The following is a 23,282-nucleotide window of genomic DNA, read 5'->3' as shown; positions in this document are numbered from 1 at the left end:
GTTATGCTTTTCATCTGTGTCTGTGTAAACAAACCCAGTAATTACCATAACTCAAATTGCTGCTGAAGCTCTCCATATTTTAATGTGCACACTGTCGCTCTTGCTACTAAATCTCTGCATATATCCTGGGAAGTTAATCCTGAATTAGGAAACAGAAAAACTGATTAAAATAACATTGGGCCAAGTCCATGATTTTTATATTCATAAGATTCAAAATTTCTGTGAGGAAATGTGCAATGCAAATTGAATTACCTTCCAGAGTAATAAAAAAAAAAAAAAAGGAAACCAAAACAATGGTAAAATATGGGTATCCATGCAGAGAGATGTATGAATTAGGCTTTCTGTGGTTTGCTTTGATTGTGATTCAATATTCCACTCCTCTGAAACAACCTTTACTTACCAGGCTGCATAAACTCAATTCTCTTCAGTATAAAGTGAATATTATCCAGTTTTCAAGTAGCAACATTTCCTTAAATTCTACACTTTTATCAAAAGAGGTTTTTCACTGAACTTTGAAGATAACATTATTAGTCCTTGCAAATGTTCTAATCACGGTCTTTCTTGATTGCCTTTAGGACAAAAGAGCAGTTGTAAATGTTCAAAGAAAAATCAGGAAGGTGAAAGGCCATTGTTTTTGTGCCTATTGTCATGGGGTAGGTGAAACTGAGTATTAAGGAAATAGTGTAGAAAATTCAGGTCTCCACATTTTCTTTTAATAAATTGGGCTAATTTTAACTCTCTCCCACATATCTTTCTTTTTTCCCTCCATACCCACTCTTGTCCCTTTCTACCCTGTTTCCTGCCTGGGAAGGCTGACTTGTAGGAACTGAACCAATGAGCTCTCTTGCTCTCTGGCTTGCGTTTGGGTTTGGCAATAGACAGCCCCAGCAAGAGGTCAGAGGGAGAGGGGAGGGTAAGATCAGAGTTCCCTCCGCATGGCTGTGCCTCTCCGCTGAAGACCACTGCTCTTGTCATGGTTGCCCTTTCTTCCAGGCTCTGGAAACTGCTTTCTCCCCCTTTTCCTTCAGGCCTGGCACTGTTTGGTATAAGCTTCAGGGTACTGTACTCTCCTTTGTGGTTTTGGTTTCCCATATCTTGCCAAACCTTTATAAATACCCTCTTTAGTAAACACTCCTCAAATTATTCTAATTTGACTGAGCTCTGTTTCATATTTCAACCCTTACAGAGACAGAATCTGCCTCATCCAGCCCTATATCTAAATTCTTCCCACGTCCTGGGCCCACCATCATTTCTTACCAGGACTACTAACTGACCTTTCTACTTCTACTCTTTATGGCTCGAAATCTTCTAAAAGTTTCTCATCACAAATATAATAACGTCCAAATTCCCTACCATGGCCCAGGGCCCTGTCAGACTGTTAACATTCAGCTTCATCTTGAGTCACGCTCATCTCCTAGGTTCTAGAACACACCAACTTCTCTTTTGCCTGAGGACCTTTGTCCATGTTGGTCACTCTGCCTGGAGTGTTCTGCTCCCCGTCCTTCGTATGGTTAGCACTGCCAAAGCCAAAAAAATGAGTACATGAGGAGATGGATTTTATTCAGGCTATTGCAATAGGGAAACACCTCAGATCTGAAGATTAGAGTACGTATTAAGTTTCCTATGGTTGGTGTAACAAATCATTGCAAATTAGCGGCTTTAAACAATAGAAAGTTATCCTATTATTGTTGTGTGGGCCAGAAATCCAAAATGAATCTTATGTGGCTAAAATCAAGGTGTTGGCAGGGCTGTGCTGCCTCTGGAGGGCCCAGGGGAGAATATGTTCCCTTTCTTTTTCCCACATCTAGAGCTGAATTCCTTGTCTCCTGGTCCCTTCCTCTATCTTCAAAACCAGTGATGTAGCATCTTTTCTCTGACTCTGCTTCTCTCTGCTTCCATCACATGGCTGTCTTCTCTTTTATCTATGGTCGGGTCTCCTTCTGCGCCCTTCTTACAAGGATACTTGTGATTCTGTTTAGGGTCCAACCAGATAATCCAGGATAATTTTCCCGTCTCAAGCTCATTAATCACATCTACAAAATCTCTTTTTCCGCATAAGGTAAGATATTCATAGATTCCAGGGATTAGGACCTGGATATCTTGTAGGGCCATTTTTCAGCCTACTACAGCGTGTCTCAGCAGAGGGGTTTGCCTTAGATTTTTATGGGGAGGAGTAGACAAGTTACAGGTGGGGTTATTTATAGTTGGGATTGTTTTTTCAATCAAAGCAAGTTTCAGTGGAACAGGAAATGCTTAGCTGGTTTCAGGGGAACAAACAATTCTAATCTTGGCTAATTCATGAGACAAAGAAGAAAGAGGATCTCTGACCATGTCAACAGATTCAGGCAAAAGGAGAATGGTCTGGGTTTAACCTTGTCACCAGTAAAAATGAGAGCCATCTACAAATCTTTTGGGAGTCCTGAGAAAGAGTGGATAGCAAGTCTTATCTAAGCCATGTGGGGAATGGTGGTTCATTGCAGTTAGTCATTTTCTAGAACACAAAGGGGTGAGGGATTTGGGGAGAAAAAGACTGGGGAGATTTCTTAACCATCACTGTTTTCTGGGGGCATAGAAGTCAGGTAAAGTTCAACACTGTCATCACCTTCTCATCCTTAAATATATTTTCATAGATGCCCTCCCTGAACACCCTATGTAAGTAACTGCCCTCTGCATTATTCTCTGTCATAGTTTCCTCTTTATTTCCTTCACAATATTTTTCACAATCCATAATTATTTTGTATACTTATTTGCTTGTCTCTCTAGACCATAAACTTTTTGAGGACAGGGAAAATGGCTGTCTTATCTTAAGAGCTTAGAACAATGTATCTTTATATCTTTACAGCCTGGCACATTTTTGTTGAATTGACGAAAGAAGCAATACCAGATGGCCAATAAACTCATGATAAACTGTCTAGTAATTACCTCATTGGTAGTGAAATAAATAAGGATAAAAATAACAGTGAGGTAGACAAAAGAGAGTCAGACATCGTAGGCAGCAGGACCCACATGTTCAGAGACACACAGTGGTGTGTGTGGAATGTGGGGCATGGCTGGTGTGAGATGGGACCTGAGCCTGGCAGGCTTTGGCTCCACAGTGAGTCAAAGACCAAACCTCAAAGGAGGTGGGGCTCTATACTTCCTATTCCCCTCAGTGCCTGCATTCATTCATCCTTTCAACAAATATTTTTGAATGTGTTCAGTTTGCCAGGCACTGGTCTAGACTTTGGGGACGTAACAGAGAACGGACCAGACAAAAATTAGTCTGACAGTAAATAGAAGAAGTGATTAAAATAAATAGTGCTGAATGTTAAAGAGAAAAGCAGAGCAGGAAAGTGAAATGTGGAATGTAGGCTTGCAATTTAGAGAGAGTGGCCAGGGGAGGCCTCAGTGAGAATATGCTATTTGCCAGGTGTGGGATTAGGGGTGGAGGGCATGTAACCAAACTTGAAAGAAGTGGTATTTGGGAGAAAGGCATTCCAGGCAGAGGGCACAGCAAGCACTCAGGTCCTGAGATGCAAACTCACCTGTAAGAAGGCTGGTGTGGTCTAAACAGAGTGACAGAGAGGGGTGCACAGTTGTAGGAGATGAGGCCACAGAGGCAAGGGGTGAGGGTTGCAGTTGTAGGGCCTTATAAGCTTTTGTAAGGACGGTGGCTTTTCCACTGAGTGAAATGGGAAACCATTGGAATAGTTTGATAAGAGGATTGACATGCTCTATTTCATTTAACAGGATTGCTTGGGCTGCTATTTTGAAATGAGACAGAAGAGGATCAAGGCCCAATGCAGGAAGACCCTTTAGGAGGCTACTCCGTGATCCAGGTGAGAGATGATGGAAATAGCACGTATCAGGGAGGTAGCAGTGGAAATGATGAGAAATGGTTAGATTCCGGATATACTCTGAAGCCACTAGAATTTGCTGATGGGTCAGATGAGAAGTGAGGGGGAGAAGTCAAGGATGACTACAAGATTTACGGCAAGGATGGGGTTGCCATTTACTGAGATTTGGAAGAATACTAAAAGAGCAGCTTTGGGAAGGAAGGTCAAGAACTCAGTTTGGGACACATTAACTCCAAGGTGCACAAGTAATACTTTTAAAAATAGAACTCATTTTGAAAATGTTCCTGTGAACATTAGGAAATTATAGAACTGGTGATCATCTCTCTCCAGTGTGCTGGTTGCGTTAGTTTAATATCTTTCAAGACCTGTTATTGCTTACTTCTCTGAACTTCTCACCTTCCCGGAGAATATTTCTACCACTTCTTTGTTGGGAGAAGTACAACAGGAAAATTAGAAAATCTAAGTATATAACTGCTTTGGAAATAACAATAGAAAAGTCTGTATGTGAAATATCTCCTTTTCCTGATCTCTTGGGCATCCAAAAGAGCAGATGAATTGAATTTGGAAGTTGAAGAAAGCCACCAGCTTTGGGGAAAGAGCTGCATCAGAACAGAGGCCCAGCTTTGGCCCCCAGGACTCTGCAGCTGAGTCCACAGCTTGGCAGTTACCATGTCTTTCTCTAAAAAGTTGACTGCCTAGCTTTGGCCTCAGGCAACCCTGTGCTGAGAGATCTTCCAGGCAGAGAAAGAGAGCCCAGGCTCCTTGCTCCAGATGTCATTGCTTGTCACCTGCTCTGAAGTGATGACACTCATAACCTAGATCTTGGCCTTAACCTCTGAGTTCTCCTGCATCCCTCATCTTGAACTGCCCAACCTGAAAATACACTCTAAGTCTCACACAAGAGCTCCATACACTCTGCTTCACTGCAGAGTCATTCCATGTAAATTAATTTTCCAGGTAACTGAAGCTTAGCTGTCCTTTGATGTCAACCATAGGAAGGAAAATTTTTCTGAGGCTGAACTGTAAACATTCCTGCTTTCTTAACCAGGGCACCTAGAACAAAACTGAACTTTTATGACGTTAGGCTGTCTCCTCACAACTTGATGATGCCTTCAGGCTCTAGTGAGGTATGTAGAGTCTGTGCCTACTACACTTACAACCTCAAACTGCTGTGTATTCGAGGCTTGTATTTTCTTTTTAAAAATGTTTTTGTTGTTTCGCTGCATCACCCCTGCTGCCATTGCTAGTTACTGCTTGATTATTTGGATGCTTCACAGGCCATTTTAAACTTATTATCTGATTCCAAGCTTGGGTCTTAGTAGCTAAAATATGATCTTCAGAAATGCAAGATAGCATTTGTGGTCGACAGAATTGTAAGGTGGCCCCTTCATGTTCACACCCTGTGTAATCTCCTCCCCTTGAATCTGATCAGGACTTGAGTATGATGGGATGGCCACTCCAATGATTAGGTTACCTGTATGTTTGGCAAAGGTGAAGGGACTTTGATTATGTAAAGTCCCATAATCATTTGACTTTAAGTTAATCAGAAGGAAGATTGACCCAGGTGGGCCTGACTTAAGCAGGCAAGCCCTTTAAAAGATGATCTAGAGGTTAAGAGGTTTTCTCTCCTGTTGGCTTTGAAGAAGTAAACTACCATGCACCTATAGCAGCACCTATCTATAGCAGCAAAAAAATTAATTTGGCCAAAAACCACATGAGCTTGGAAGAGGACCCTGAGCCTCAGATAAGAACACAGCCCTGAGCAACACCTTGACTGCAGTGCTGTGAAACCCTGGGCAGAAAATCCAGCTTAAGCTATGTCTGTACTCTCAACCCATGGAAACTGTGAGATAATAAATGGGTATTGTTTCATGCTGATAGCGTTTGTGATAATTTATTATGAAGCGATAGAAAACTAATACAGTATCCTATTTGGATTTTGTATTTAAAAGGGTAAAAGCATACTGCACTTGCAATGCATGGGTTCATACAAACTTAATCACATTATTATAATTACCCCATCCTACTATGCATAATAGCAATTCTGAGTTTTATTCATCTCGGGAAATAAAACTCCAGAACCTATTAAGATTATGCTTGTCCATTCCTGAGCTTCAGCAAATAAAATATGCAGGGCTGTAGTGGAAATCCAACTCAATATTTCTTTTCTCTACTAATTTTTCTACCCAGGAGAGAATCATAAATTAGAAAAAAAAAGATCTCATGTTTTAAAAAAAAACTCAAATGGAACAAAACTAAACTTATCAGTGGCTGTGTGGTGGGGTCAACTTTTTCTACATGATATTTTAGTTACCTATATTATAAATAAGTGCAAAAAAAATCATGATAGTATAATATCTCTTATATTTTTGAGCATTTTATAAAACTTTAAAAAGTTTATTTCATACGACCTTCACAATATATGTCACTTCAAACACGAATTAAGAACTAAACACAGCCTAGCAGGCTAGTAATTTGTTTATTTATATATTCAATTTTTTAAATATTGTTTTTGAGTAATTATTATTGGTGCATAGTAAAAATCAAATCTCTCTTTCACAGCCACCTTCATTAATCTTGTTTTCCTCTCCAGAGTCAACTCTTACTGGTTTCTTGTACATTTTTCTAGAGGTATTCTCTGCAGTTACAAATAAATATTCAAACATGATGTGTTAATTTTAGTAATTTATATTTTACTAGAAATTGATATATTTCACTGGAATTTAAATAATTTACCGGAATAAAGTTTTAAAGGGTGTTCTTCTCCATAGTTGTACTCATAGTTCCTTGCTCATTTGTAAATTAGTACATTTATATTTTATCCTTCAACATTCCTTTTTTTTTTAAGCGATAGCAACAAACAGCACTTGAGCTTATCAGTTGTACTGTTTTTGTCTGTCCTGGTCTAACATTTAGTTAAGTACTTACCATAAAGTGCTCAGCCAGGTACTGTGCTCTGCTTTTAATACACACGATCTCATTTCCCTGCAACAACCCTCCAGGGTAGATCTTTTAATAATGCTCATTTTACGTATGAGAAAGTGGATTCTGCAGGAGGCCAGGTAATGAGCCTTCCACTAGTAAGTGGGGAAAACTGAGACTCAACCCCTCTCTTTCTGACTCCAGAACCTCAGCTTTTAATTTTACTTCCCTGCTTTTCTTCCTTAATGTCTTCTTCATGCTTTCCTTTAATTATCTTGCACAGTTTCTAACTTCTTGAGTTGACCATTAACTTTCATTTTTCGTATTTATTAATAAATCCATTTATAGATATAAATCTACCTCTGAGCCTGCCTTATCAGCATAAACTATGTTTTGTTATGTGGAATTTGCAACGTCATTTTTGCTAAATAGTCAAAATGTGTTATTTCTTTCTTTTTTGACATGAGATATTTAGAATTTTATTTTCCCAGTGAGTAAGGTTTCTCATGTTGTTTATATATTTGTAAATAATATTAGTTTTATTGTATTGTGATAAAAGCGTAATATTTCCTATTTCTACATGTTAGAATTTACTGAGTTATCTAATATATAATTTGTTTTCAAAAACATTCTATAGATTTCTAAAAGACAGTGTAGTGTTCGTGAGTGAGCACTATGGTACCTATTAAATCCATTTTTTTAAAAAATGTAGTTTGAATTCTCCTATACTTGATCTGTCTCAAAGTTGGAGAAATAGGTGAGCTGTTTCCTAAGAAAATTGACTTTCTTAGTGACTCTCTCCTCGCTTCCAATGATTCTTGTGTTATTTATGTCAATATGATGGTATTTATTTAGATAAAGCTCCATTATTATCATAGCTATATTATGGCTATATATCTTTTATAAATATAAAAAATGATGCTCTCTTATCCCTCCTAATTCTTTTAATCTTAAACTTTGAAATTAAAATTGCCAACTCTATTCTTTTTGTTTGAATGTTTCTCTATATTTTTTTATTCTTTTGTTTTTAGCCTTTTGGATATATAATTTAGAATATTATGCTAGCAGATCAAATAGAGTTTGATTTTATTTATTTTTTATTAAATTTGAGAGTGTTTAAAAAGATAAACACATTTATATTTTCTGTTTATTTCTTATATGTTTGATTTGTCTTTTATTCTATTGTATGATTTCTCTTTTTTTAAATGATAATTTTTTTCTGACTTTTTGGGATTATTTTTTCCTTGTTTTTATGTTCTTTATGCATCAGAATTTACATACAATGCTTTAAATTCTGTTAGGAGACAAATTTAAGCTATTTAAAAACTGTACCCAAACCTAGAATTATCAAAATTATTAAAGCCAATGACAAAATAGTGTCCACTGGCTTTCTCTTGTGAGAAATGCTGAGTCACTAGTGCTCCTCCTGGCACTGAGGATCTGTCCTGTGAGAAAACAGACATAAAAAGAGTGGAAAGGTGAAAAGAAGAGTGGGACTTTCAAGTGGTACCAAATTTATTTCACTTATCATTTCCTCTTTTTATATGCACAAGAATGGTATGTGATTTAAAAATCTATACCTACATAAGCCTAAAAAAAGGCATCTCAATTAATATAACAAAATGCCAAGTGATAGGATATTATGTCATAATTTAAATAGCAGAAATTTTTCTTCCTTAGTGGGACCTAAAATAGTGTGTTTAGAATGGTGTCATAGATGAGATGAAATATTATATATTCTTTTTGAAAACACTTTTCTGCATTAAAAAAAGGGAGGCTGAGATGGTTCTTTTCAGCATCAGAAATCCTAAAGAGGCAAGACTGACCAACACACCTTCCCTGGACAGGAGATTTTGCCTGTAGACCAGGGCTGCCATGCTCTGGGGCAGCTGGTGGCCCCGTGGGAATGCCTGGGTCAGATGCTGGGCCCTGAGCACTCTTGGCTTGACCTCTTGGCTCTTACTGCAACTCATGGGGATGCCCTGATCTGTCAGCAACTGGGACATTTGAGTCACACCCAAAGAGGAATTTCTCCTGTTCTCCCCCTGGGAGTCCAGACAGATTTCATCCTTATGTCAACACGTCCCCTACATCTCTGCAGAGGAAAACATTAGAAATATCTAGGTGGACTGGCTCCAGGTGACCTGTGCAGCAATATCCAGCCAGCAAGGATCCTGTGGATGCTAAGTCTGACAACCAGCAGATGTGCTGATCTTCTGTGAATGACACCGGGACCTTCACCACATCACCTGGTTATCGTTACAATCCTCCTATTTAATTTTAGCTGAAGGCCTGGTTGATATCGACTTGCAGCGCCAGTTTAGGAACCCAGCAGCCTAAGAACAGTGAGACCCAGGGACAAGATTGTCCATCTCTGAGTTTTCTTCTCTGTACAGTATTAGGAGAATTGTGCATCGAGGGCTGCTTTCCTCTTTGGCTCAGCCTCTACTGCTGGCACATATGTTTCTGGTGCCTGTCAAGGACACCTATGAGATGCTCCACTGCAATACCCATGTCTGCTTTGAGTGCTCACTAAGCACACCATTTGGCCTCTCCGGGCAGCCGCTTCTGAAAATTCTCAGTATCCGGCAAAAGGGATCCCACCCAGTGCTGCACTCTGTCTGTCGTACCTTCAGCCTCTTAACCTTCACCTGCACACTTGGGGGAGGGGTTAGTGGAATTCTCCCAGGGTCTCCTGCAACTATTTCCTGTGACATGTTGGATTTTTCTCAGGAGCATTTGTTGCAAGCTGACCTTTTCTAGCTTTCATCAGTCTCATCCCATGTAAACTCCAGCTTGATTGTATTTCTAAAAATATTATCATGTGAATGGCATCCTTCCTTAGTCTCCTGCCATGATGCAGAACTTTCCTATTTGTATGTCTCTTTGGTCATTTCAGAAAGGATCTGATAGGCAATGGAGAAAGAGAAACAGATGCCTTTGCTCTAGTTGTGTGTTTTGTTTTGTTTTTAACAGAAATCTGGTCATTTTGCATTTAGAGTGTCTGCAGGATATACAAAGAGAAACACCATGAAAATTAGTGATTGAATATATGGAACTGAGACTTAGGGGAGCTCTGTGTTAGAAATATAAATTTGGGAGGCATCAGCCCATGGTGGGAGTCAAGTCACAGGAACAGGGAAGACTGCCTAAAGCAGGAGTTCCAAAATCTTGTGGATCATCAGAATATACAGATTCCTTGGTCCTTCTCCCATAGATTCTAATTTAGTAGGCTTATGATTGTCCTCAAGAATCTATAATCTTTTTTTTTAAAGCTTCCATTGAAAGAGCTCTAAACTTGAGTACTGAGGGAAGAAATTGTAAGGCAATGCTCCCAGTGTGGTCTTCCTTACATAAGAAAGTTTTACGTCTATATGTACCTGGCTATGTTGTAGGGATGGTGGCAGGGTCATCAACTGAAAAAGTGATGAAGATTTTGAAAAGTCATTGTGAGAAAAGGGTAGGGATGCTGATGAGACACATGTACAAAGTGAGGGGACAGAGAAAGCTGGACATCAATGAGCATGAATGTGTAACCTCCTCCTTCTTGCTCAGCAACCTGAGTATAGACATAGAGATAGTAGGAGGTTGGGTTAATAGAGTTGGGTAGATCAAAAGACAAGGACAGGACACTGAGGACTACAAAAATTTGTTGGCATCTGACCATAGCCCCCATCCTTTCAATTTTCTGCTACCCTAACCTATTCCCAATACAGCTGCTCTTGACCTCAAGATCACCAGTCCCTTACTACCACCCATCCCCGTTTTTCTCGGTCCACGTTCTCCTCCTTTGTTAACCTGGAACTCAAGGGACATCCCTTCAGTCACTCTTTTGCCAATAACCCTCAAAATATTAAATAACTAGTTTAAGGTAATACCACTAATAAATGGTGAGACTGAGACTTGAACTTAGGCCAGCCTGAGTGTTTGTTTGTTTGTTTGTTTTTTGACCAATACTTTATATGACCCCTGCAGTTGGCATGGTGATACCCCACCCAGACCCTGTTTAATGAAGGACTTATTGCCGCAGCATCTGGGAGTGCTGTCAGCAGACAGACTTCAGCTGTCAGGCCCTTTGGTATGCCTCACCTGCAGAGAGTTGCCTCATCCAAGTTCACACTCCTTCCTGGGCCACCCACCTCCAATGACCGATAAGTGTGGGAGTATACAGTCCTGGCCCTCTCAGCCCTTCTTGGGACTACTCTGAAGGGACATTCTATCTCCAGAGCTCCCTGTGAGGTCCCTGAGACTGTCCTTGGGACTGCATCACAGCTCACCTTTCCCTCACCCTTCCACAGGTGTTGATCCCAAGGGCACTCCTTAATAACCATGCTCCACGCTAAACTCTCTCCGAGTCTGCTTCCTAAGGGACCTAACATAACAGCTTCTTCAAGAAATGAGAGCCAGAATTTACTGTTATAGAAGTCATATGACTTTTCACCTTTTCCAGAGACCCTATCAAGTGTTTTAGGGAAGTGTCAGATCCAGATGAAGCCGGGTGCTCCTTGCCCTGGTCACCAGGATGGCATCTAGCCATTTGGATTTCAGGTACATAGGGCTCAAGAGAGAGGGCTAATCCAGGCCTCAGTTAAGTCCAATGGCGTCAGATTTGGAATAGGGATATCCTTCTTAAGCTTTGCTATTTCCCTTTTCCCTCCCTAGTCATCCTTCTGAGGCCAGAGTCTGGCCTGGAAGACTAATCTTGAATCCCAGCTTTAAACAACCTGCAGATGAGGCAACCGATTGAAAATTTCAGGCTCACATCTGATACACCATTGCACTGTGATTTTAGTGACTGAAAGGTAAAAACATGACCTAGGCCAGAGCAAATGAATTTGAGTGGTTTTATTTCAGGTTGATTTTTTCCCCTCATATTTTATCAGTTAGAATAAACAGTCATAATATGTTAGGAAAAAAAATAATCAAGCCATCCATCAGAAAAAAAATTTTGGTTGTTTTTTAATATGATTAAGTATTATAGGAACACTAACAAATGAAAAAAAATCGATACTTGTATATTCCAAATTTGCAAGTTTCTCCACTTCACATTTTAATTATTCTTTTAAATCTATACAATCACTATGTAAAGTAACTAAATATATGATTCAGGATATATTTCTTTATAACAGAAAATGTGTGGTATTTGGTTTTCAATTAAACATCTATGAAGACTTCATCTGTGCTACCCACTTAATTAGAAAAAAAATATGCAAAGTAATACCATGCTGGAAATGTCTAAATAGGGAAAGCAACTAAAATTTACATATTAAGGATGGAATATATTGCATTTAATTGGAATATGTTGCCTCCTAATCCAGCTAATATATTTTTCAATCAGCCCCAAATTGAAGCCATATGTTATCAGCGATCACTCAGATCACTCTAAGTATATAATCTGTGTTATATTAAATAACCTTATTTAGGTAACTGCTTTAAACATTGTGTAGAAGCAAGTACTTCTTAAAGGTTTCAGTTATTGATTTTCAAATCTTCTTTGTAGGTATAAGCTTCTCAGAAGGCCAAGCATAATCACGTTTCCTGCCCAGTTGGTCTTTTCCTTTGATAACCACCCATGGTTACTATACCAGCCTGTCAATAGTCATTTAATGAGAAACTGCTGGGGGCTGAAGCCTCTACCAGGGCCTAGAAGCAAACAAAAGATTAGGTGTGCCTGGAAAAGCTTACAATAAATTGGTGGTTTTCATGGGCATAAGCCAGCATGGGTTTGCTTAATTTTCTTGTTTTTCAACAGCAATGACAAGATGTTTTTCTAGGGGTAGCATTGGCTTTGACACCCCCTTAAGCTGATAGAAAAAAAAGAATAGCTCCTATTAAGTAATAATAAAAAAAAATGACAAAGTTTACTTGGTCTCCAGAGGTTTGCATATCCACAGATCAGATTTATAACATGAAGTACTGAAACATGTCTCCTACGTATTCATACATTAAGTTAAAATGTGTTCTAATCCTTTATCTTTTAAGAATAAAATGTCAGGACATTTTTGTGATTTCCTCTAACTAGTAAGACAGGAGGGAGGTTCTTCGTGAGGATTTCCAACCAAGCCATGTACAACCAATCTGATATAGATCCTTTTCTTGCCACTGGAAGGCTCCTGACAGCATGGAAGAAAAATAAAGAACAAACGTGACAATTAGTACAGGCAGTAACATCACTAGTTATCTGAGCTATGTAATAACAAGTGGCCTGAACCTTTTATGTGCCTCCCCGACAAAATGAAAGCATGGAAATTATTTTGAATATAGATATTAAATTGATATATTTCTCAGATAATATAAATATCTACAAACCAGAAAAATAGGCTTGGGCATTGTAGGGTAGAGGCAAAGCATACATATAATAAATTTTCACTCTTTAAATAGAAAATGTGATCAACCAATACCTCTCCCCATTTTTGGAAAAAATGATTTTTCCTAATAGTTTAAAGCTATTATATTTGGGAGAAACAGTTATTTGAGCCCTACCACCCAATTCAGGAGAACAATCTATGTCTTAAATGGATAGTCCTCCAGTGTAGACCTTGTTTGAAGACATACTTACCTTTGTACACAGGAGTCAGTTCATGAGGTATAAATGTGAAATTGTTGGTTTTCATGTTTAGCAATGAATCTTTAGGTAAACATTCATATTTTCAGCAGGTACACCCCTAACATTTGTGGAGTGGAGGGCAAAGAGTGGAAATGGAAAAGCCTACTCCTTTTTCTCCTGCCCTGGCCTCTTCCCCCATGGTAAAGAGCCTTGCAAACATGCTGTGGACTCCATACCTCAGGAGCAGCTATCTAGGGAAGGGGCCTGGGAACCTTGGTAGCCAACTTGGGGCTAATTAGGCAGGGAATTCCAGGGTCAGGTTCCCTGGAACCTGGGAGGAGCCAGGGTTCTAGATGGGCATTCACTATGCCCCTGGCCCTTTGGGTGGGGAACACCTGGTGGAAAGTCCAAATGGAGCCCTCTAAAGCCCATGGGCCTCAATTGTCAGTGTCTCAGGGTGGCCTTTATTTTCCCTCGCTGCCTAAAATCCCACATGTTCCAAATTTAACTTTCCACCTGAATAGTTGTGAGCTTTTATGTTCACAACTAAGGTTTCTGTGTAACAATCTTAAATGTCTGCAATGATACTTACAGGACTATGAGGTTAGCAGCTCTTGAGTGCTCCTGTAAGAGTTCGTTCAGTCGAACTTGGCGGTAACTCTGTGGACAACATTCAGATTTTGTTGAGGGCAGTTTTCCCAGAATTATGAATGAGAATTTATCTTCTTACCTCAAATTATGGACAAGTAGAAAAACCTCATTTAAAAGAATTACAGTTATTTCATTCAGGTTTGGAAACTTAACAGTGTTTTTAAAACTCATGGGAAATTTTAGAAACATAAAGAATAAGACCATTGTGCTATGGTGGCTTATTAAATTCTAGAAGAATAAAACAAACAAGCAACATGGATAACGGTAAAAAGAAGATAAGAATGGCCAGCGCTGGGGAACAGGTTTGCAGCTGAAGGAAACTAACCTAATCTTGATACTAATTTGATATCCTAAGAACATAGGTTATACCCTAGTCTATCCTTATTTAAGCTCTTTGATTTTTACCAGCACAGGGAACTGGTTTCAATGAAAGAGTCACCAAAAGACACATTTCATTTTCTTTTTGCTTTACTTTTGTGATGAAGACAATTAGACTTCTTAGGAAAATGGAGAAAGTAGTTAATTGTAACCAAAGAGTAAAGCAACAATAGTAAATTATAATTTAACTTTAGCTTGAAGTCCAGTAAGGTTTGGTTTGGAATATATAATATTAATACTTGATAAGCTTAAATAATTTAGAATAATTTAAAACACCCAAAAATGTTCGTATGAGATTTGCTTTGAATTTAAAAAAAAGTATTCTTTTACGATTTTAAGAAGAATGTAATCTATTTCACCAATACATATTTAAAAATAAAAATGTTTCTATACTATTACATCATTGGTTCATGTACCCAACATTATATATTCTTAATAGAAACTAAGCGATTTTAAAATGACTTACTGCAATTAAAATCTATAATTTGTCTAAAAAAAAAAAAAAAAGACACATTTGGAAAAATAACTACATTAACTATTTTGCAGTGATGAGAGTAATATTTATTATTACATTTCACTGGTTCAGAAACCAAGGTTTAGATAAGTGATTTGCTCAATTATATGAAAACTTTTTGTTAGAACTGGGAAGTTTATCACACACAGAGCTTATGATTCTTAGCTCAGTATTTTTCCACTAAATTTGAAAGGCTTTTAGTATCTCCTGCTCTAATTTGTTCCAACTTCAGCTCCTAATATAATTTATTTAAATTTTGTAGTTTAGAGGTTCTTGTGGTCCTTTTCCTTGAATGTCTAATCCAATTCAGATGTCAATTCTTCTGCCTTATTTTTATGTCCCTGCCTTTTTCATCATCCTCACTATTGCAACTTCATTCAGCTCAGGCCATGTGGGTAACTCCCATTTTATTGGGTTCTCTAGAAGAGCCCACCATTTTACATCCGTCCTACAAGATGTGCTGGATCCAACTTTCATATTCATTGCTCCAATTACATATTTTCTCAGATCCCTGTGTTAGTTTTTATAGCTAACTTTATCAGGTTAAAATTCTTTGTTATTGTCTCAAACTGTGAGTCAATCTATATTTACTTTTCATATGTATTGACTTAAATTATTTTAGACTGATGGGTCTGTCTCCTATTCTATAAAATTAAATTGGAAAGAAGACTTCACAATATGTATCAATAACCTGTTTTTAACTTAAAAATTGATTTTATACTAAAAAATGAAAACAATTTTCTAAATCCTCATATTCAATAATACGATTGAAAAATCACATGAAATATGGAGAAACCCTGGATCTTGAATAATGAAATTCTATAATAGATACATTACTTCTTGATCTTTAAATCAACCATTGTTTTCTTTTTCAGCTAGTTAAATAGCAAAGTAAAGGTTAAGGGAGACAAGTCCTTACCTTTTCCTTGACTGCTTCCAGCTCTGCATCTGTAATTTTCCACGGAGTTTCTCTCTTTAATTTCTCAGCAGTTGTTAAATCTTTGCAGCTTTCATGGAGACGATATGGTTCAATCATTTCTTCAAAGAATTTCCAGCTGAAATTGGAATTATAAAAGAGGCCTCACAGTGGGAAACCAACTCATTATTTCACAGATACTCTAGGTATGACTAGCTCTGCTGGCTGCAGAATCAGAGCTGAATGTCATGCAAATCTTTTAAGAATTATCTTTGCAGGGGACTTTCCGTGAGTAAAACCATGGCTATAGTAGTGCCTCCCTATCCAGGGAAATGCCTTAACGTGTGTGAGGCCTTGATAGCCTACTAGGCATTAGATCCTCAATATAAATACACAAACACACAGATAGTAATTATTCTGCAAATACATGTTCTACATAATATAGTCAAAGACACAGTTGTAACGTAGACACTTCAGCCCATACATGAGTTTTCCATCTGCTTATTTTATAGATTCTATGGGAGACATTCATGAATTAATGTAGGAGATGAACTAGCATCCCTGAGAGTTGGATAGGGTTGCCCTCCTCACCTTTAGTCCACATGGCAACTCCCACTCATGGCAGGAGGCTGCAGGCAGGTAGGAGAATAGTAACTAAGAGGAGCAAGTAAGTGAGTTTAATGGCTGTAAAACAATTTGAATGTTTGCTGTAAATAATGTAGCCTTTGTCCTTCTGGTATCTGATGTTGCTGCCTGAGATTTTCAAATGGCTATTGTTCAGGTGCATGTTAGAGGAAAACACAAAAATCAATAATATTTTAAAATCTGAGGGCATTTTAGAGCGATTAAGAAGAAATCATTGAATAGAAAAGTAGGAGCAGTATCTCAGAGCTGCGGAACATTTTAAAAATTGCTGGAAAATCTCATTCTTGTCTTTCATAAGAATCTCATAAGACTTTTTTTTTTTTTAAGTAGAGGGAAGGATTTTTTATTTTATTTATTTATTTATCTTTGGCTGTGTTGGGTCTTCGTTTTGTGCGAGGGCTTTCTCTAGTTGCGGCAAGCGGGTGCCACTCTTCATCGCGGTGCGCGGGCCTTTCACTATCGCGGCCTCTCTTGTAGTGGGGCACAGGCTCCAGACGCGCAGGCTCAGTAGTTGTGGCTCACGGGCCTAGTTGCTCCGCGGCATGTGGGATCTTCCCAGACCAGGGCTCGAACCCGTGCCCCCTGCATTGGCAGGCAGAGTCTCAACCACTGAGCCACCAGGGAAGCCCCAGACATTTTTTAAAAATAGATTTATTTAATTAATTTATTTATTTTTGTCTGTGTTGGGTCTTCGTTGCTGTGTGCGGGCTTTTCTCTAGTTGTGGCGAGTGGGGGCTACTCTTCATTGTGGTGCGTGGGCTTCTTACTGCGGTGGCTTCTCTTGTTGTGGAGCACGAGCTCTAGGCACGTGGGCTTCAGTAGTTGTGGCTCGCGGGCTCTAGAGCGCAGGCTCAGTAGTTGTGGCGCATGGGCTTAGTTGCTCCGCGGCATGTGGGATCTTCCTGGACCAGGGCTCGAACCCGTGTCCCCTGCACTGGCAGGCGGATTCTCAACCACTGTGCCGCCAGGAAAGCCCCAAGACTTATTTTTAAAATAGCACAAAACAAAGTTTATAATTTATAGGAGTAGTTGTCTTTACTATTCTACTGTAAGATGATCTCAAATATAAAGTTTTCTTTGGTTTTATATAATGTGGCTTACTTATAATTTAGTAACTTTGGAATGAGTGATAATTAGAATCAATGTGCTGTTAGGTTAAGAAATTAAAATATGAAGCAATGAGTTCAGTGATCTCATCAGTTGTCCTGATTTAGGATTTGTACAAAGTACAGAGATTACAAAGGAGTAGGTTGTCCCTACCAGTGTGCTTTTTTTAAGGGATTGAAGAGATACTTAATGCAGTAGATTTCGACGCTTTGACTTATTTAGAATGGTAGACAGTGACAGGGAAGGAATAAGACTGATAGGCCCTATTATTCTTTCAACCACACAATACTTTTATTTGCTATTCCTCCCAACAGTGCTGTGCTTTCAGAGACCTTGGCGGTAATCAGTGCAAAGTTGCTGGCCTAGGAGAAAAGAGCCTGGGTTCTTGCTGCAGCTCTTCCATTGTCCTCCTTGACCTGGATAACCTTGCCTATAATAGGGGGTAACAATGGCTGCTCAAAGCTGGCACGTGGTTGGTGTGAGTGTTAATATGATGATTTGGGTGACAGTGCTCTGAAAAGTATGAAGTGCCCTGTAAAAGCAAGGCATTCATTTTACTCAACAGCCATAGGACTGAGGTTAGCAATTGACAGTTTCTCTGTTTAAGCTCTACATATAATTATTTTGATCAGGATAAGAGTTTTCTTAGCATCTCAGCCCAGGTGCTTATTAGAAAGAGCAGTTCAAAAATAGTTTCCTAAGAAATGGAAAGTGGAAAGGCGATTGCTTGTTGTCCCCCCGGCATGCATACTATGTTTCTCCATTGTAGTTTGGGTGGGAATGACTCTATCCCCAGCATCAGCCAGTCAATACAATTCTATTCCTTCTGCCAGACTGATTGGCCAGGGTGGGCACATAACCCAGGAAAGCTTGACCAATAGACACCTTGCATTTTACTGACCACAGCAAGTGGCTCAGTGGCTTGGGTTGGTGCTACCTGAATGCAGCCAATGACCTGAGCTCAACAACTAGGGAAGAGAAACTTTTTCTCCCACTGAACACAAATGAGCAAATATGTAGTTCTGGCTACTATGGGCAGTCATCTTGGTTTTATAAGCTAAATCAACTTTGATTGATGATTTCATAATGTAAGGTAGAGTAGAGAGAATGAAGGAGAATTAGTCCTTAATTGTAAAATTAACCGTCTAGATCAAGCTTCACCTGAAAGCCAAAATACCCTTGGATTTTTCAGTTAAGTTTGATAATAATTTCCATTATTTAAGTCACTATGAGTTAAGTTTTCTTTTCCTTGCAATTGAAGCATGCTAAGTGACACAGTAGGTTATAATGGGGCTGTATTTGTTCATTTATTTTCTCTAAACTCTTACTGCTCCTTACCTATGTTTATCTTTGATTTCTTCATCCTAAGGCTCATCCCTGAGTTGGCCATTTTCCATTCTCCTAGCTTGGTGAACCAAACGTAGCTCAAGATTTCTATTTGATTCTTATTAAATCTGATCTTTCTTATAATTATTTTTTAATTGATTCTAGAATAGTTCAAGTATTACATACTATTAAATATAAGTGAAAATTAATTTAATTTAAAAAATTAACTTATAGCTGCCCTGCCTTCCCCATCCTTGTTCCTCATAATAACGAAGTTAAAAACATTTTTTGACTGCATAAAAATTTCCCCCTAAGTTCATATAAGAGTTCTTCTCTCAAATTAATATATTTGTTGTTTTTGTGATCACACTAGCATCTTTCAACTAAATTATCTAGTTAATTGCTTCTAGTTTCTCTCTGATTTCTGTTTAAAGATTGCTGTTCTTTTGGCCTATTACTTTTAATTCAGTCTATGCAATAAAAAATGAAATTTCACCACAAGAGCTTTTCAGTTTTCCCTGGCCCAATTATTTTTCTCATTAACTTTGCTTTTGTACTCCCTTTCACCCTTGCTCTACCATATTTATAGATAATATTTTTATGATAGAATGTCTCCATCAAGACTTACTCATGTTTTATAGGTAGTTGAAAGATCTATTAAAGGCAATTGAAGGGCAGTTAATATTAGCCTCCAACATGGAAATCACTGACAAACTATTTTCAACATTGTGTGAAAATAGTGACCAAGAAAGAACAGTGATCAGGAGATAGCTGTTAATGGTAGACAAGGGCTGCCTGACCAACAAGGCCCATGTGAAAGCTGAAGTTGAGACAGTGCTGTAAGCTTTGGGCCCTGGGCCTGGGGCTGCATCAGCCCAGGGGAAGAGTTCTCTTTCTCTTATTAAACCACTCAGAGGAGTTGCCTTTTAAAAATTATCACAAAGGTGCTAGGTGTGCTTCCAGTGGCCGTTTGTGAGATTTACTGAATGACCATCCTCTGTTCTAAAATTTACCTTCAAATATTGGAAAAGCCATTGCCAGCGTTGGACATGTGGTTGTTTTATAGAGTAATAGGGCATCAGTTATAGCTGAAGACTGAAGAGAGAAGGATGGCACTTCCAGCACACCTCTTCTTGGTGGCCTTTTGTCTTCACACCAGGGTACATTCACTGCAGTTATTCTAGTAAGAATGGACTTTTTTTCCTGCATCTTCCTCAAGACCTTGAAATACCACAGAGAGAATCTCCACAATTGTGAAAACTAATTCTTTTTTTTTTTTTTTCCTGAGAAAGGGAAATAGATCTCTTCACTGCAGCATGTGGAGGATATGTAAGAAACACCAAATCAGAATGGTGTCTAAAGTCAAACTTAGATACCAGGACAAAGGCGCAAATGCCTGGGTCCTTTGTTTCTTACGACTGTGCATAGAGTTTTCTCCTTGAGAAGAGGAAACCATGGAACAAAGGTCAGGGGTAGGAAGATGAAGAGTGTCTAGCCTGTGATGGACACTCAAAGAAGGAAGAGGCATGGTTAGTAAAAGAGATACATCGGCATCCTCAGTGATAGGACAGAAAGGATGGGTATGCAGCAGGTGACCACGGCAGCTGGGCAGAGACTAGCACAAAAGAGAGGGAAGGAAACAGGAACTTGGGTAGAGAAAACCATATTGATGGATAAAGAGGCAAAGGATATAGAAACAAATTAATCAGCAAGCACAGACAGTCCTTAGCTGCTGATAAGACAAACAACAGCAAGAAGAATTCACCTACAAGAAGTAGGTGACTGATCTGTGCCCAGCATTGAGCCAGGGCTTATAGAAAATCCAAAGTCAGTAGGGGACACTGTGCCTGTGCTCTAGACAACAGTAAGTGGTCCTGTACTTGCAGAGCGCTGGCAGGCTCTGGCCTGTTGCTAAGTGGCACATACTAGGGAATCACTGGACCTGCTGTGTTATGAAAGAGAACGCATTCCCACCAATTAGAGCTATAAGATGAGCCCTTTTGATCACATCACTGCAAAAGCCAAGAGGCAGCGACTTAGGAATTAAAATTCTTCAAGTGAAATGTGGAAGGCAACCAGAGGTTACCACATGACAGTTCACTTCATATCAGAATGTTAATTCCATTTACCAAGGAGGATGATAAATCTGTTCTTAATTTTTCTTAACTGTTTGTAACTGTAGAAATACAGGAATGAAAGGCATTAGTGGTATATATGATGTAAGGAAATACTACATAGTAATAATCCAGGTTAACCCTGTCAATTATAGCTTTCTTATCACAGTTAAGATGTTTCATAAAGCTGTTTTAACTGGCCCATAACATTGGAGGAATCATGGATACCCTCAAACTATATGAAGTTCGAGGTTGCCATTTGGTCAGTAAGAATGCATCTTAAATCTGGATGATTTTCAGTTAGTTATTAAGCTCATCTGGGATAACAATGAATCAAAAGGAGAGAAGAGCAAGAAGGCTCAAGGAATATGGAATTGCAATCCATGAAGAACTGCAGGAGGAAGGAGAAATGATGGTCAACAGAAATGAGAAGAGGTCCAAGAGTCCAGCAAGGACCTAAGCCATACTGAGACCTTCGTGTCTCCCTCTACTCTAACCCTTGGAGACCCCATTCCACACCAAATCAAATGTATTAAACTGCATCTAGATGCAACAGTAAATATGATTTTGGACTGTAAACAATGGAAAATATTTTATAATTGCTAAGTCATTGCTCTAAGTACTTTATAATTGGCTATGATTTTCAGACAATCTTCTTACACCTCTGGGAACTCCTTTTAAGATCTACCTACAAATTGTTTTCAAGTATCATGGAGTTGACAAATTTAACAATCAATGAAGTTAAAACGATGTTGTTTTGAAGACATTTAAACAATTATTTCAATGCTTTTCATTTAAAAATTTTGGAACCAATACATTTTCTTGCCAGGCTTCAGATAGTTTTAGGGACCCCCTTTAGGGGCTCTCATAGGCTTCCCATTCAGGATGCCCCACTAGTAATGTAAAAACTTACCCTGACTGCTCAGGTCAGAATTGTCTGAGCTTGTGCTTCCTGTTACTCTTGCCACCATAGAAACCAATAACATGAAGGGCAATTCTAAAATGTTAACTAAATGGTGTTTCAACAATTCTTCCTCTCAAGCTCATCTTCACCTTAAAACCTTTTCCTTCCATTAGAACATGATAGCTCTGTGTCATGATTATTTGAAATCCCTTTTTATTATATCCTATCAGGAGTCACTGCAGTAAATCCATAACAGTTTTACCTTCTAATAATCAACACAGAAGAGGAGAGAGTACCACGAATAAACAATGGATCTTGTTAAATATTTCATACCTTTCTTTGTTTGGCTTAATGTTGATGTCACCAATGACATGGATGTCTGCAAATTTTATCCTAAATTTGCTCAGGAGGGAAGCCATTCTGAAAATATAAGAGAGAAACACTTCATCATTGCATATTTAGCTATTTTCAATCAAAGAGTTTTGATTTCATGTCTTATTTCAGCTTAGACTTTGGACAAAGGCTTTGGTTAGTGTTTGATTTTCATTACAGTACTTGATGAATACAGATAAATGTGGACCAAGTTATTCCATTGAAGGCAAAGAGAAATTTCTGTAGGTGCAGTCACTGGAAACAGCAAACCCAGTTCTGCATTCATGTTTCAGGGAAGATAATGTGGAGCTGTCCACTCTTCCTTATCATTTGGGAAAAAGAGAGCAAGTTCCAATACTTATTGACTATTATGGATAATTTTTATAGAGTTACTGACAAACTACTGACAAACTAATAATTATTATATATTACATCATTATAGATTAAAGGTTTTTTCCCCTAGAAACTGAACATTTTGATATAATTTCAAAGTTACAAAAGTTACAAGAATAGTGCAAAGAAAGCTCAGATTCACCAATTGTTTATATTTTGCCCCATTTGATCTGTCATTCTCTTTTTCTCTTTTTCTATCTACATCTGTCTATCTATATATTTTTTGCTTGCTGGCTTTCTACCTCCTACCTATTTTCCATTTTAAAGTAAGTTGCAGATATCAGGCACCTTTACCTCTAAATACTTCAGTGGGTATTTCCTAAGAACAAGGACATTCTCTTTTATAAACAGAGTACAGTTTTTGAAATCAGGAAATTTAACACTGATGCCCTACTACCATCTAATCCACCAGCCATTTTCAAATTTTATCACTTGTCCCAATAAGGTACTAGAGGCTCTAAGAAAATATAAATTATTATAGACCTCATGTTAGTTTCCATTTTAGTATGACTCTCTTTACGAGGAATTAAATATTTTTAATACCTTTCTAAGAGGGGGGAGAAAATGTGAAAAACTACTGAATAAGAGCCAGTCATTATTTTGTGATTTCTGGAAGTAGCAGCTCCAGGAAGGGCTAGGACTTAGGCATGTCATGAG

The 23,282-nt window shown here is 38.5% G+C and overlaps 1 protein-coding gene and 1 long non-coding RNA gene across 8 annotated transcripts in view; one reads left to right on the top strand and one right to left on the bottom strand.

Moving 5' to 3' along the window:
* LOC309626677 overlaps positions 1 to 23,282 on the top strand; it is a 96,533-nt gene that overhangs the window by 13,995 nt on the left and 59,256 nt on the right. Inside the window, exons 2-3 of the long non-coding RNA XR_014243352.1 lie at positions 3,730 to 3,818; positions 4,885 to 4,963. This is a non-coding gene — a long non-coding RNA (uncharacterized lncRNA). The remainder of the gene's footprint in view (positions 1 to 3,729; positions 3,819 to 4,884; positions 4,964 to 23,282) is intronic.
* SLC12A1 (solute carrier family 12 member 1) overlaps positions 11,589 to 23,282 on the bottom strand; it is a 93,777-nt gene continuing 82,083 nt past the window's right edge. For all 7 annotated transcript variants that reach the window (XM_082387654.1, XM_082387656.1, XM_082387655.1 and 4 more), the window contains 4 exons: positions 22,194 to 22,280; positions 15,768 to 15,903; positions 13,898 to 13,965; positions 11,589 to 12,871 (listed from right to left, as the gene is read on the bottom strand). In XM_082387654.1, the coding sequence (XP_082243780.1) occupies positions 12,736 to 12,871; positions 13,898 to 13,965; positions 15,768 to 15,903; positions 22,194 to 22,280 (427 nt within the window). In that variant the 3' untranslated portion in view covers positions 11,589 to 12,735. The remainder of the gene's footprint in view (positions 12,872 to 13,897; positions 13,966 to 15,767; positions 15,904 to 22,193; positions 22,281 to 23,282) is intronic.

This window comes from Balaenoptera borealis, assembly GCF_965194805.1.
Source record: "Balaenoptera borealis genome assembly, chromosome: 3".
NCBI lineage: Eukaryota > Metazoa > Chordata > Mammalia > Artiodactyla > Balaenopteridae > Balaenoptera > Balaenoptera borealis.
This window is presented reverse-complemented; position numbering and strand designations above follow the sequence as displayed.